General features: G+C 33.6%; 1 protein-coding gene across 1 annotated transcript in view; it reads left to right on the forward strand.

The window, feature by feature from the left end:
* Positions 1-16,448, forward strand: part of SELENOS (selenoprotein S) — a 21,972-nt gene extending 5,524 nt beyond the window's left edge. The window contains exons 4-6 of the mRNA XM_044662455.1: positions 11,175-11,267; positions 11,376-11,451; positions 15,837-16,448. Of these exons, the coding sequence (XP_044518390.1) occupies positions 11,175-11,267; positions 11,376-11,451; positions 15,837-15,916 (249 nt within the window). The 3' untranslated portion in view covers positions 15,917-16,448. The remainder of the gene's footprint in view (positions 1-11,174; positions 11,268-11,375; positions 11,452-15,836) is intronic.
* The last annotated feature ends 243 nt before the right edge of the window (positions 16,449-16,691 follow it).

A 16,691-nucleotide genomic window follows, 5' to 3' on the forward strand; every position in this document is an offset into this window, starting at 1 on the left:
CAAAGTTTGGGAATCTTTAGGTACAGTGGGACTCCCACTCCGACTCCAGCTTTCAGAAATGAAATCGACTTTTTGTGTCATTCACGAATTTTTAGGTGGTTCATAGTGCGAGACATTAGTCCCTTTCTGTCTAACCCTGTTGATCCTTTGGACTGAGCACCTGGAAGGTCTGGGGCCTGCAATTACCCTTCTTTGTATTCCTCAGCGCTCAGTCCCATGACTGACACATAGTAGGCACTTAGTACATAATTGAGTGTCTGGCCCACCCAGCCCCCATTTATCTATTTGATGTCAGACTTTTGTTTCTCATAACTTTTTGGCAGCACTTAAACTATTTTGCATGAGTCATGTGAGTAGCAGTTGTTAAACCTGGAGCTTGCTTATGTGGCCTTATGTTGGCTCTGGGAGAAAAGTCAGCTCCATGCTTTAAAGTCAGAGAGACCACTTTGGGTATGACTAATAACTTTCTTCTTCTTTTTTTCTAGTGGGCTGGCTGCTTTCCAGTTATGGCTGGTATTTTCTTTTCAGCTTTGTTCTTCTCTACCTGATCTTTCAAAGGCTTTTTGGTAGCTTAAGAGTCGCAAGACAGAGAGCCTTGGATGAATCGGTTGCATCCAATATAGGTCTGTATCTATAAATAAATAAATAGAAAAATAAGAATTATGAAAATAGAAGTGATGGCCTGCGTACCTAATTTTTTTACACTTAGACAATTAATATTAAGATTGTGTAGCTTTTAAAAGAACAGTTGGAATTTGCTTTAAATACATTTTTATGAATGTACTGTTTCTTTTTTCTTCATCTTGGATTATAACATGGCAGTTCCTTGAATTTTCACCTGAGTAGTATGCTTTATACAGTATATAGCATTTCATAGTTGAGCATTTTTTAAGTAGTAATTTATAGAACTGATTAAAAATGAAGTTTCTGAAACTTCTATGTCCTGTATATCTATAGACATATATCAAGGCTTAACAAATTTTGTTCTTTGGTTCTGGAGGCCAGCTTCCAAATTTAGGAGCTGTGTAAATTTTCTTGGTTTTTAAGGGAAGGGAAAACAAGAAAAGAGAGGCATCCTGTTGCTTTAAGCCATGAGCATTCATTCTCTGATTTGTCAAAGCTCAAATCATAGTCACTAGAAATATCTGGAAAGATTCAATTCATTTGACATTTTGTTAATCATCTGTTGGGTCTTTAAGCTTCAGAAGGAAGCAAAGACTGTTTATGTTAGATGAAGTCTAGGTTACTACTAGGGGCCCCTTACCTCTACCTTCTAAACCTAGAACTATTATAATTTTGCCTGAGAAACCCAAGTAGTTAACTAACTAATGTATTTTACATTACTGGCATTACTACAAACTACCACTTATCAAATTGTCCTGCTTATAAAAATTAAATGAACACACACCAAATCTCAAAATAAATTGTATCCAGATTTACTAGGTTTTTTTCTTTTGAAATGTGACATTCAGTATATAACTACTAATAGGATATAGTTTTGATAAATTGCCTATTTGTGAGCCCTTTAAGATCAGTTTGGTTACTTTAAAGATACAGCCTTTTTTTTTTAACCAAAGCTAATACTAAGCAGTCTTATTCACCCAACTTAGCTCCAAGTAAATTCTGACTGTTTTCCCAAAAATAATGGACTAATAATTTATTTTTTTAATAAATTTTATTGATATCTTTTGTTTTCCCTTTGATTATGAATATTTTAAAAATTATTTTGGAAATGTTTCCATACCCTTTAACAGAGTGCCAAAAAGGTCCATTACATGAAAACAGTAATGAACTTAACACTAAAGCAATATCCTTATGTGCCTCCTGCCTCCAGTTTCTCACAGTTCTAAAACTCATGTCTTCCTCACCTCTACCACTTAAAATACTTCAGTTTTGCTTAGGTGACAATCTAGAAAGGTTTTCCTGATCTACACCTCCCCCTCAAAAACCAGTTTGTATTCTTTCTACCTATTCAAAATCCATAGGCCCAGAACATGACTTGCCAAGGTCACTACAGGTAGTAAGTAGAACTAAATAAGTATTAATGTAGAACCAGGATTCTAGCTCTTAGTCTTCTACCCCCAATTCAAGAGCTTTCTCCATTGAACCACGTACTTCATCATTGAGTTGCTAAATTTTAACAATAAAATGTCTCCCAAAATAAAAGTATTCATAAAACAAAATACAAAATAGACCTATATGGAATAAACGTATGAATGTGGAGTGGGAAGTTTTTTGGACTTTACATTTTCTGATTATTCAAGGTAATGTTTTGTGTCTTTTCCTCTTGATTTTCTAGAACCTGAAGCTGTAGTTAAACAACAGGAAGCTTTAGCAGCTTCTCGTTTGAGAATGCAAGAAGAATTAAATACACAAGCTGAAAAGTATAAAGAAAAATTAAAGCAGGTATGAAAGGTTGAGGCTAATAGACTTTTAAAAACCCTTTTATTTCATACTTATATGTGTGTCTATTGAGTAGTTTTTCATGTTCTCATTTTTATTTAGTCCCAAACTAGAATGTTGTCATTTCATTTTTTATTTCATCCCATAGCTCCACCTAGAACAAGTAATTATTCATTCTAAATGTTCAGAATCAATTATTTGTGAGCTCTGACTAGAATGTTTCCATGTAGCATATCATATAACTTATTCCACATAATTGCACACTTTATTCTCTTTTTATTACCAGAGTATTTGTGTGCCATCTCAAGAATGTAAACTTTGTACACATTGACATTGTCTTATATAAGTAAATTCCTTTAGAGCAGGGACTATTTTTAGCAGTGTAGCTTGTTAATTGATTTGAAATTGAGTGCTACTTCCCCAAGTATAGCTTATCTTGCCTAATTCAACTTCTATTGCCCATTCTTCATATAGTAATTTAATTTAGCAGCAAAGAAAGTTTTCATTATATATCAAATACTGTTACCATGAAAATCTCTGTGTAACAGTCTCTTTAAAGTGTTACCTGAAAACGAATTAATTTTTACTTGCTCCATGAATACAGAGACCAAGAACTCCTTTGTGGAGAAGTATCATTGAACAACCATTAAAAAAAATAAATTATTAGTAATATATGTTGTTTTTAACCTCATCTACATTTGTAACCATATCCCTTGCTCCACCCCCTTCCCAGAGAGCATCTTTTATAAGAAGAAAAGAAAGTTCAGCAAAATTAACATTTAAAAGAGTGATATTATAAGCTGTGATCCCCAAAGGGATCCCTCACCTCTGTATTCTTTGCATTTACATCATTATAGTCATTATGTAGGTGGTTTTCCTGGCTCTGCTTGCTGAATTTTGCATCTACTTCATGTAAATCTTCCTATGCTGCTTTGTGTTCATTGTATTCATTGTTTCTAACAATGTGGTAATATTCTATCACGCACTGGTATCCCTGTTTATTTGGCTATTCCTCAAGCAATAGACATTTGCTTTATTTCAAGTTCTTTGCTGCAGAATGTGCTACTAAAGATATTTGGTGTGTTGGGGGGCCTTTCATTGTGCTTAGTAATAGAATCTCTGGGTCTAATGGTTTGGGCATTTTAGTCCCTGTCTTCAGATAATCCCAATATTGTATTAATGTGCCTAACATTTCACAGTCCCTCCAACACTCACTTTCTCTCTTTTATCATCTTTGCTAATTTTTTGGGTGTGAAGTGAAACCTCAAGTATTGAACAACCATTTAACACTAGTTACTATATACAAAACATATATATATGTATATGTATATATATATATATAGAAGAAAATGGAAATATGAAGATTAGGTTGTTATATCAGTCTAGATTTATTAAGTAGCTTCTGTGCTGGGTATTAGGATACAAAGAAAAACAAAAAATTGTCCTTTTATTGAAGGAATTTAGGTTTTACTACCCAGTCACAGGAATGGAGAAGCAAGGAGGAAATGTTGAGGCAGAGGGTAAGGTAGGTAAATACTGTTTGAATCCCTTTCTCCCTACCCCTCAGAACTAAGAAGAACTGTTTTCTAAGTAGTTTGAAATATAGTATAAGCTACTCTTTTGAGAATTAGTGAAAAAAATGACAGCTTTATATGGGGAAGTAAAGAAGAATTTTTGATGGATTCTCCCCCATCAATGCTTAGTAGCATAGGAATATGGGAATAAATAAGTTGGGAATGGCCAGAAGCCAAAGGGAAGAGTAGCTAGGATGATGGTCAATAAATTATTAAAATGGCTGACCCTTATATAGGTCAGTAAATAAGGTAACAGTAAAACCTAAATGGATATTTAAGTTAATTAAATTTTTTAATTTATTAACATTAATTACTAACTAATAAATAATTTAATTAAATTCCCTGTCTTTAATTAATTTACTAATAATTAAATATTAATTGATAGTTAATTAGATTAATTCAAGACTGGGGGGGGGATAGTCCAGGAAAGAAAGTCAAGACATGTAAAAGATTAGGAAAGGTGGAAAGATGTGACATTGTGGTAAATACAATCTTCAGAATATTGAAGAAAAGATTGGTAAAGCGAACTAATAAGAGCTTTGCTGATATGTAGCTAAAAGTCAAACTGAGATCAGAGTGTTTGAAGAATCAGCAATGTAACTTGAAGGAAATTATTAATTAGTTGTTGAAGTAATTGAAGAAGGCTAGGCGGAGAGAATAGGTCAGTAGCCTGTATATTTATTTATAGATGGAAAGCAGAGGGAATGGAAGAAGTCAAAATGAATTTTTAAGGAGGGACATATTTTTGACATTTTTTGTCAACAAATGAGAAGGAATTTCCTTAGATAAAAAGTAGAAAAGCAAGAGGTTTATATGTGAAGTCAAGAGTCTATTACATACACCTTGCTAGATTTTTTAAAGTATCTTAGTTTTAAAACTGTCCTTCTTTTCTTTGTTTCCCTTTAAACTTCTGTATCCTTCTGTTCATTTTTCTGAGCTGCTTCAATGAAACTTGTTTTTTTAAACCCTTACTTTCTGTCTTATTAATATTGCTTAAGATAGAGTCAAGGGCTAGGTAAATGGTGTTAAGTGACTTGCACAGGGTCACATAGCCAAAAAATGCCTAAGGCCAGATTTGAGCTCAGGTCCTAACTCCAAGCCTAGTCATCTCTTCACTGTGCTACCTAGCTGCCCTCAATGGAACTCTTTATTATTATTATTATTTTTTGCTTTTTTTCCCCCCATTAAAAAATAAGGAAAACACAAATAAGCAGAGTTAAGTAATATGCACAGCTTTGCCATGTCCAAAAATCTGTTTCAATACCTTGAGTTCATCACCTCTCTGCTAGAAAATGGGCAGCACCTGACTATAGTTATTAAATCTTTTGAAGTTTACCATTTTTAAAATAATATTTGGCACTACATAAATTTTTCCACTGGTTATGCACACTTTCATCTGTATTAATTTATATAAATCCAGATTTCTCCAAAAGCATCTTTTTCATTGTTTCTTAAGGCATAATAATATCCCATTGCATTCATATAATTCGTTCAACCATTGTCCAGTTGAAAGGCACCTCATTCTCTCCCCCTTTTTTTTTGCTACATCAGAAAGAGGGGCAATAAATATTTTTAGGCATAAGTAGGTCTTTACACTTTTTCTTCCATATCTTTGGTTTATAGACCTAACAGTGGTATCCTTGAGTCAAAAGTTAGGCACAGTTTAGTAACTTTTGGTGCATAGTTTCATATTGCTTTCCAAAATGGCCAAAACAATTCATTATGTCACCAGTAGTACCCAAGTGTGCTTTTCTTTTCCCATGAAAGATGGCATCAGAAGAGTAGTCTAGAAGGAAGTTGTTGTTAGGGTCTGACCCTTTGTTATATACCTCACTAGGACTAAAGAAGTCTTCTCTAATGGAGACTTTTGTAAAAACTGTAGTCCTTGGGGTGGAAAACCAAGCTTCTGTTAATGCAAAGAGGTACTGGAATGTTTGAAGTAGGAGAGTTTGTGTAAAATGAATGAGAGGTTCCAAAGGGCACAGGAAGCAGACAGGACTGGCATGTTATATACATACTTATCTATGAGTAAAATAGAAATAGTGGTAGAAGATATGGACTTGAAGATTCCCTCTTTCCCATGTGATGTTTGAGGTACATTCCACTTCCCCAATGAAGAGGCTAGAGATTGATTTAATGGAAAGGAATAGGATTCAAGGTTATCTTGATATCTTTGTGTGGCCTTAGGGAAAATAAATGAACTTCTATCCATCAACTTTCCTCATATATAAAATTAAGAGGTTTGTTTAGATGAACTACAGGTCCCTTTTGCCCTAAATTATATGAACATATACAAAGAGTAGACCATGGGAAAGGGAAAAGATTGATTGAAATCTGGCATCAGTCACTTAACCTTTCATTGCCTTAGTTTCCTCAGCTGTAAAATGAGGATTATAATAATAACACTTACCTTCCCCTTTAAATGAATATCAAGGGGCATACTAGAAAAAAAATGAAGTTGAAAAAGATGTTTTAATGCTCTCAGAATTTAAAATAGATTACAAAGTAATGATCATAAAAACTAATACTCATCAAAAATAGGTAAATAAATACACCAGTGGCATAGACTAGAATAGATATACAATTAAATTTATATTAAAAAATTAACATTTAATAAATTCATAGAATATAAAAATTCAGACACTGATGTCAAAGACAGGATGTATAGAGACAACTTAAGGATTAAAGTTCTCTCAGAAGCACATGACAATTCAAAGTTGAATGCTATAATACAAGAAAACTGCCAAAAACTTGAAAACAAAGTGCCAAGAAAAAGAATCCACAGATCACCTTCAGGAAAATTTTTAAAACTCTTATGCTGCATAGGGGCAGCTGGGTAGCTCAGTGGAGTGAGAGTCAGGCCTAGAGACAGGAGGTCCTAGGTTCAAACCCGGCCTCAGCCACTTCCCAGCTGTGTGACCCTGGGCAAGTCCCTTGACCCCCATTGCCCACCCTTACCACTCTTCCACCTATGAGACAATACACCGAAGTACAAGGGTTTAAAAAAAAAAAACAAAACTCTTATGCTGCAACTCCCAAGATGTGTAGTGATTAAAAAAAAATTTTTTTTTAACCCTTACCTTCAGTCCTCCAAGGCAGAAGAGTGGTAAGAGTAGGCAATGGGGGTCAAGTGACTTGCCCAGAGTCACACAGCTGGAAAGTGTCTGAGGCCAGAGTTGAACCTAGGATGTCCTGTCTCTAGGCCTGGCTCTCAATTCACTGAGCTACCTAGCTGCCCATGGGATTAAATTTTAACAATTCAATGACAAATTCTGAGAGCAACAGGAGAAAGACCTTAAAATATAAGAAGAGGAAATTTGAATAACAAAAGCTTATTTTATACCCACCAGAAACAGAAGAAAGGAATAAAAATAATACGTAAAAGCATAGGAATTCAAGAGGTACCCTAAAATGGCATATCCTGCAAACATAAGTTTAATCATCAATGAAAGAAGTTCCATAAAAGAGAAATATTAAACATTCCTGCAAAAACAAATGCATGTATATTATTTGTATGAAAAATACCTCAATTAAGAAAATAAATACAAATACCAAAGAAAGTAATGAAATTACTCCCATCTTTAAGACTATTCAAAGGGGGAAAACTAGAATAAGAAAAATATAGGAATTTTTTGAAAAAGAAAAGTCAGGAAGAATTCATTATCTAACAAATGTCTTTTTAAAACTATTTGAAAAATGGAAGAAAATCAAATAATACATTTATCTTAATTGTGGGAAACAATTTTTCCTATTTAACAAATAATTTATTAAGGACAAGGTGGACTTTAAGATTTCTGTTCAAAACAAAAAGAACAGAATGGGGAAATATGATGAAGACAGAAAAACTTGGATGTCTAAAATATCTAAGGAACCATCATATTAAAAATTCAAGGTAGTGTAGTTAGCAGATATGAAAGGAACATTTTCAAAAAAGAAATTTTCAAAAATAATTTTAATCACTTGAAAATGCTTAGCCCAGTAAGTCAGAGACAGATTAAAACAACTTGAACATCTCACTACACAGATACCAAACTGGTAAAAATTATTAATAGCATGTTTTTGAAGAAACAGGTTAATTCTGGACTAGTAGAATTGCAAACTTGTAGAATCCTTTTAGAAGATAGTCTAGCAGTAAAAAGCTACAAAAACAAACATGCCTTTTGTCCCAATAATTCCATTTTTGGGGATATCATAAAATAATAAAAAGCTAACTGTTGAAATTTTTTTCATGACATCATTCCAACTGCATGTATGTATGTGTATATGTACACACATGTGTACATATGAAATAATCTAAATGTCCAAGAGTAGGGTAATGATCAAATAAATTATGACCTGCAAATGTGAGGAATATAAATATAGAAGAAAATTTGTGATACAGTGTAAAAAGTAAATAGAACTAGAAGAAAAGGCATTTCTGAAGGTGATAGTGAAAGACTGAGAAACTAGAGACTTAAATGTAAATAATTACTAGTTTAATTTTGTTGACATTTAGTGTTAATGAAATGCCATTTTATAAAATATGAGACAAATTTAGTAGGGATAATTATAAAGCCTGACACATAGATTTTTTTAAAAATTAGCTACAAATACAGTATTTACTTGAAAGCAGTTTATAATAAAGGGCTGTTAGTATGTAGCAATTTCAGGAAGTCAAAAGTATGATATAGCAGCCACAATGGTTAATATGATCCTTGTTGCAATAACAGAAGTAGTGTCAAGAATGAGGGAGGCAGTAGTTCCATTGTATACTCCTTAGACCATGTCTGAAATATTGGTCACATTCTGGTACTTCATTTCAAAGAGAAAGTGACACGGGTATACCAATAATGATATCTGAAATCTTAAAGGGATTTGAAATCTTGGTTAATCACAAATGGTTAAAGGAACCGAGGATACTGAAAGAATGGAAAATTTATAGGGGGCCAAATAGTTTAAGGATTTTCATGTGGAAGAGACAGTACATTTGTTTTGCTTAGCCTAGAAGGGCAGAGTTTAGGAATAGTACCTTGAGATTACAGGAGGCAGTGTGGTAGAGTGGAAAGAGTGCTATATTTGAAGTCAGGGGACCTGGGTTCAAATTCTGAAATTTACTTCTCAATGATACTTTGGATTGATCATTTAACCTCTGTAGTCCTCAGTTTTCTTGTCTGTAAAATGAAGGGAGTTGACTAAAATGATTCCCTGAGACCTTTGTCAGCTCTAAATCTATGACTTTATGATCTGTGATTCTCTGAAACAGATTCAAAGTCAGCATAAGGAAAGTATCTCCTAAAATATCAATTAGATTTGTCCAGAAATGGAATGAACTCCTTTGAAGTGATGAGTTCTTTATCATTGAATATCTTAAAAGGAAAAAGGACAGTTATTTTTTGGAAATGTAGACAGGATTTATATTTAGGGTAGAAGTAAATTTTCTAGGTTGCCTATACTCCCAACAGTAACCTCAAAAAAAAAAAAAAAAAAAAAAGCAAAAATGAGTTACTTGATACCCATAACTAATTGGACAGTTTTCAAAAGGAAAATGGATATAATATTAAAATTTAAAGACATTCTAGAGGTTCAAGTGCATTTATTAAAATTACCACTATACCTAAAAGACTATAAATCCTATTTGTTTTCAATAATGATTTTTCCTTAAAAAAAAAAACAATTTTGGCTACGTTGAAGCTGAAAGATGCCATTAGGAGTAAGGACTGTGCTTTCTAAATTTGCTCAGTTCATCTAACATGAGATGAATTTTACAAATATTTCACAATGAACTATGGACTATATTGGTATCCAGTTTTTTATAGTATACTTATATAAAAGTTATCTTTAGAAAGGTTACCTAATCAGGGTAGAATCAATGTCTAATCAGCCTAGGTTATATAAATGATTAGCATTAAAGAGATATTTATATGACTTCTAAATCTCTGGATTTGTATATCTAGAGAAATTACTTGATTTAAAAGTATTATATAAGGGGCAGCTGGGTAACTCAGTGGATTGAGAGCCAAGCCTAGAGATGGGAGGTCCTAGGTTCAAATCTGGTCTCAGACACTTCCCAGCTGTGTGACCCTGGGCATGTCACTTGACTCCCCCCCATTGCCTACCCTTACCACTCTTCTGCTTGGAGCCAATACACAGTATCAACTCCAAGATGGAAGATAAGGGTTTAAAAAAAATATTATATAAAGATGAACATAAAAATAACCTTTGTTGAGGAAAAAAGACCAGGCTATATGAGTTATTCAGTTAAAATACCTACATCCTGAGTGAATTTTTGTTTGGCTTAGTAAATCAAAAGTATCCATGATTGTTAACTTGTTGAATTATAAAGTGATCCACTTTTCAATGAAATTAGGTATTTCATTTAGCTTAGATAAGTAGCCAAATCATTAAGTATTTTTATATAGCTTGAAATTAATCATTATTTTAAAATGTTTAATATATCTTTTTTAAAAAGAGTGAATCCTAAATGCATGCATGGTTTTGTCAAATACTTCATGATTCTCTATAACAAGTGATTTAAATCAAAACCATGCTTGAAAAGTTCCAGAAACTTAATATGATACAGTGGGAAAGATACCTGGATTTGGAGTCAGAGGATGTGGGTTCACATCCTGTCTCTACTTCTTACCATTTGTGTGCCCTCTCTGTAGTCACACATTGCTCATCTTTAAAACAGAATGATAGCCTACCCCTTATATCTATCCTTTGCTCAGGGGATCATAGGTCCAAAGCCAGAAGGGCTACTGAGGCCACTATCCCAAATCATTATTTTATAAGTCATGCCCCACGGGGGGGTTGGGGAGAATGACTTGGCTGAGGTCACACCATTTAGTTCCTTTCTGTCTTTTCTCTTGATCTATAAGACATTTTGCTCTCTTGTTTTTTATCTGAAAGTATAGCTCAGTTTCCTTGACAAGCTTTTGTGGAATACATATTTATACTTGTATGTATAGAAGGAGTTGTGTGAAAAAGTAAATGTTTTGGTTCTAGTTCTAATTAAGTTAGTCATTTGGCAGGCTTTAGTTTTAAAAATGGAAGAATGTGCAAATCAAATAATTTTTTATTAAGGTTTAAGATTTAAAAGACTTGTTAAGTGTTTTTATGGTATTGTTCAGAGAACTATATGTGTGTATTCACACACATACACAATACATGTATAAGTTTAATTATTGCTATATTTAATTGCTGTATTGCTGTATTTAGCTTGAAGAGGAGAAAAGAAAACAGAAGATAGAGATGTGGGAAAGCATGCAAGAAGGAAAAAGCTATAAAGGAAATGCTAAAAAGTGGCCACAGGTGATGACAAACTTTATCTTATATGTTCATGTATTAAGTAAATTACTTTTAAAACATGATTTGAAAATTACTTCTAAAAAGTATATTTGTTTTATATACTGACAACAGGAACCTGAACCTGGTCCTTCCACTTCCTCAACTATAACAAAGCCTAAATCTGACAAAAAGCCTTTGCGGGGAAATGGTAAGTACCAACTAAATTGTTTTGTTGATGAGTAAACAAAGCTATTACATAGTTCTTTGATAAGTTTAATAAAGCAAACATTGTTTTATGCTTAAAATTGTTGTATTACTTTAGGGCTTATAAACTCACAGAAAAATTTTTCTGAAAGAACAGTCATTCTATATCACACTAAAAGACTAGACAACTGCAGCTTTCAGATTCTGAAACTCATGAGTTGGAAGTCAAGAAGTGAGGTCAAAGTCTTTGGATTTGTCCTTTTTGTGGTCAACCATAACAAGCAGCCTGAAAACCTCAAATAATTGGGGAGAGTGGGGTTAACTAATAGAATTGTAGATCCAGAGCTACAAGGAATCTCATTTTACAAATGAGGAAAATAAGGGTCAAAGAAACTAATAAGTGACTTGCTCAAGGTCTCACAGGTAGGGCCAGTGACCTTTGTGGTGTACTACAAATGTCATTTTATAAAATTTTAAACTCCTAATTCATTATGTGGTTCTACTGTCACTTTTCTTTTTTTGCCCATTTTGACACTAAATCATATTTCATTTTATATTCTCCATTTTATGTGTTAGAGTCTTATTGCAGAACAGTTTCTTGAAGGTGGAACTCTAGGCATGATTTATTTCTTTTGTTTCTCCCAAAGGACCTACCATGTGAGAGTGCATTTTGTGTGAAATGTAGTTTTTGTAATTATAAAATTTCTGTTATATTAATTACAGGAATACAGTGTGTTATTGTGGAAAGTATGAGCCCTAGGAGAAAAGGGGCAAATTTTAGATATAATTTGTAATGGTTATATCCAAAGGTTATTTTAGATCATATGGAGAAGGGCAAGAAACTATGTACCATTATGCTGAACTTTCTAAAGTAACCTAAATTAATTAACCTAAAGAAGGGGGGGAAAGAATCTGAAGAACCAGAAAAAAATTCTTATCTATGTCAGGTGTTAATGGGCAGGAAAATGTGAGGAGACTAAGAAACAAATTTGAGGTTCTGTAGCGTGGAAGGAACTAAAGCTGTACTCTCTGAGGAAGAAAGTACTACTTGTCTTCCAAAGAATGATAAAGTGGTTGTGCAGATGTTGTCAGATTAGAGAGTTCATTTAGGATCAGAGAAGATACTTAAATGTAGTGGTGGTTGGTGACTTTGTGCTGAAAGGAAACTTAAGGCAGCTGTATATTAGTCTAATAATAGTAGGGAAGGCTCTTATCTTTCTGGAACATTTATCTAAAACATGACAAAGACCCTCTCAAGACTCAGGATCATAGATTTAGAGCTGTAAGGAGACTTGGAGACCATCTAGTTTCATTTTCTTATTGTACAGATAAGGAGGTTCAAAGTGATGAGATGACTTTTTGAAGGTCACTAGAAAAATGTACATTTGAGTCCAGGTGCTCTGATTCTAAATCCAGTGCTTTTTCTACTATATTAGTCTGCTCCCACTCATCAAATTGGATGGCTATTCATGTCAACATAAGTGAATTTACCAGAAGGAACCCAGAAAGTAGTGTCAAAGATTATTAAGTCTTGGGCAAGGAAATCTTAGGATACAAGTGGTTTTTGTCACTATTGCCCATTGAGAGCAAGGGGTTCAGAGGAAAAAAACAGACTAGGGAAGTGAAAAGTTGATTATGAAACTTATAACAACAATGACAAACTTCTGGCCAGGGATGGAATGCATCTTAGAAGTGCTGCTAATTTGCCTGGAGTCTTAACAAATCTAACAAGAACTGAAAAACTGAAAAAGGAGAAAGGAATCTGTTTATGTACATAAAAAGTTAAATATGAGAGTATAGAAATCACCTGTAAGGAAAAAATAGCATTTGAAATGCTCAATTTCTCAGAGGACAGATTCTGAGAAAATGGCCTATAAAAAAACCTAGTGGCTTCTGATACAAATAGACACAAATATACAAAGGAAGTAACAAGATAAATTAGAGATTGGAATACAAGGAGGCAAAATTGATCTCAGAGATTTTACAGACACTTAATGAGATCTTTTATTTAGGTATCACTGAGGAGAAGGATATGCGAAATTCAGAAGAAATACTTATTAGCTAAGTACTTATTAGCTAAAACACAAGGGAGAGGTTGCATTGAATAAGGCAATATATTTGAATAAGGAAATTCAGGAAATGGAAAAAGAAGGATGCATGAAGGTTCACTAGAGGCAGAAACAGAAGTGACATTCATCAGAGTACTAACAGCTGCTTGGAAAGAAAAAAAGTAGTCAAATTGTAAGGAAATAAATGATAAGCTTGGCATGGACACATGTATAATAAGTTATAGGGATCTCAATTATCTAGGTATCTGCTGAAGTGTTCTCTCTCCCCAAAGCAATACTTATTTCTTAAATTGCTTTAGTATAGTAAATTCTTCCTTCATGATTTCATAAATCAAGTCTAACTCTCTCATTTTACAGATTAGGAAAATTGCCCTCAGATCATAGAAATAGTAAATAATAGAGACAAGATTTGAACCCAGGTGTTTCAGCTCAAATCCCATTGCTCCTTGTGCTATATACTACTCTTGATAACAAGAGGGGGAACATCTGTTTTGGATTTCATTCTTGCCAGTAGGGAGGAACTAATTGCTGGGGTAGAATGATAGGAACAAAGGTAAAAGTGTAGGTAACAGGTTTGAATACAAAAGTTCAATACAATCACATATCAGAAGTGCTAAAGCTCAGTGAATTAGAAAAGCTAAGAATAGCAAAAAGATTTTCTTTTAAACGAGAGTATGGAAAAGGAGCAGATTTACTGTAAGGGGTAGGTGAGATGGTGATGATTGATCACAGAAATGAGGCAGAGCTCCTACATTTTTACTTTGCTTTGTATTCTTTACCAAAGAGAATGATCTCTCTTCAAACTGGAAATAAGAACTATGACTAATACAAGATAAGTAAGAAGATAGTGAGAGCACCAAATTGTCTTTGTGATGAGTTCAAGTCACCTGGCACAAATGACTAAATGTAGCGAAGGCTACTGAATAATTGGTCAATGTAATTATTAAGCCACTGTCACTGATTGTTGAAAGACTGGGGAAAATAGTAAATTTCAGAACTAAAGAAATGTAGATATTGTCCCATTTTGCAAAATCTAGAACAGAACTGATTCTAGGCTATCTGCTAGTGAGCTTGGATTATGTTCCTGCTAAAATTATAGAATGTATTATTAAGGAAATGGTTAACAGTATTACTAGATGAATAGGAATACTTAGGTTTTAGCCATGCTTTTGACAGTCTTTCATTGTATTGGAAAAAGATGAAAGACATTTGTGCTAAATAATATCATTAAATGAATTAAGACCTGATTAAAAGCAGTTTTTAATAGTTTAAGATCATCCTGGAAAGAAATCTCCAAGTGACCCTACATACAGATCTGTGGTTAGCCCTGTGCTACCAAACCTTTTTTTAATGACTTTGGTTGTAGATAGCACACATCATTTTATAGATGCCACAAAGCTGAAATGAAGCAAGTGACCTAGGGTGGGAAAAAAAATCAGGATTCAAAAAGACAGCAACAGCTTGGAATTGAGCCAAATGTAATGAGATAAAATTTAAGTGGAATCAGTACAAAGTTTTATACTTGGGTTCAAAAACTCAGTTTCACATAGGAGAGACATAGTTAGAAATAAGTTTGTCTAATTAAGATTTAGGAGTTTTTATGGATTGCAAACTTCATATGAATTAACAGTGTGATTATGGCAACCACAATAATAAAGTTTCAGGCTACATTAAAAACAATCTTTGCTTTTTGGAATGCGGAAATGATGGCTGCAGTGTCTTCAGCATTGATCAAACCACATCTAAAGTGTTGTGTTCAGTACTGACTACAACATTGTAGAAAAGACATTGAAACTGGAGATTTCTTGGAGGAAATTAATGGTAAAGATCATGTTATATGAGAATCAACTGAAGGGTCATAGGTTTACCTTGGAGAAGAGAAGAACTGTCACGTGGAAGAGGGTTTGACCTAAGAAGCCAAAACTACTGGCAGAATTATACCAAAGGGGAATAGGCTGCTTTTGAAGGGTAGTGACTTCTCACTGGAGGTCACTAGATAATTACTTTGGGATATTTTTCAGGCATGAATTAGACCAAGTGACTACTGAGGCCCCTTCCAACTTTGAAATGACATAATTCTATGATGGTGTAATATATATGTAATAAATGTAATACGTGGATCAGTCTTAGTTGATAGAGGTATCACTTCAAAGTCTGTTTACTATTCACTTTAGCCGCTCATTTACCCAAAAAAAAAAAAAATTCTCCTTGGTTGTGAATAAGTTGGTAAGCAAAATCTTTTCACTACTTGATTTTTGTGTGTGTGTTCCATATTATGTTTCCTACATAACTAGAATGATAATTTTCTTTGTCGTTCTAGGTTATAACCCTTTGACTGGAGAAGGAAGTGGAACATGTTCATGGAGACCAGGACGTAGAGGACCCTCATCTGGTGGATGAGGTTAAGAATCTTGCTTATGTCTCTTGACATTAGCAAGATAAATTTAACCTACTATTCAGCTGCCTAGCGTATGCTTTTCACAGTGACGACTTAACGGGAAATGGTGTTTAGTTCAGTTATTTATAAATGTAGATTCATTTAAAGGTTGGAGGCAATAAAAATTATAAATAATGCCAATAGAATATGATTTAGGGAGTGTCATACATGGCATTGTTTTAGTTTAACACATTTTAAAAATTATTTTAAATCATTTCTTGTTGGCTAATCACAGCTGGAATTTAAAGTCTTCCAGATGGTAATTCATAATCTTTATAGAAAGGCCTCATCATGATATTTTAATCATTTGAATGTTCCTGACTGTAGATGAGTCTCTGTGACAGGCTGCGCAGAATGATGTCTTCCTTATAAATGGTGAGCTCACCAGTGAGGATTACTGATGATAGATAGTTGTTGGTGTTTTTTTCTATGTATTCATTTTTATGCAAAGAGCTTTGTAAAATACTGTAAATATTAAAAATGCAAAGAGCCTTTTCCAGCATCTTTTTATTTATTTAATTAGAGTTGATACAGTGGAAAGAAAATGGAATCAGAAGGCTTAGGTTCACATTCTGCCTTCTGATATTTATAAAATGAGGGGGTTGAACCATGGGCTTCTGAAGTCTTTTCAGCTTTAGAACTATGATCTTTTTTATAAATTTCTTCATCTGCTTACTTATCTCTCTATGTTTCACTAGATCCAAGACAGGAAACAAATGTCAGAATTTAGAAAAATGT

The sequence above is a fragment of the Gracilinanus agilis genome, chromosome 2 (genome assembly GCF_016433145.1).
Source record: "Gracilinanus agilis isolate LMUSP501 chromosome 2, AgileGrace, whole genome shotgun sequence".
Lineage (NCBI taxonomy): Eukaryota > Metazoa > Chordata > Mammalia > Didelphimorphia > Didelphidae > Gracilinanus > Gracilinanus agilis.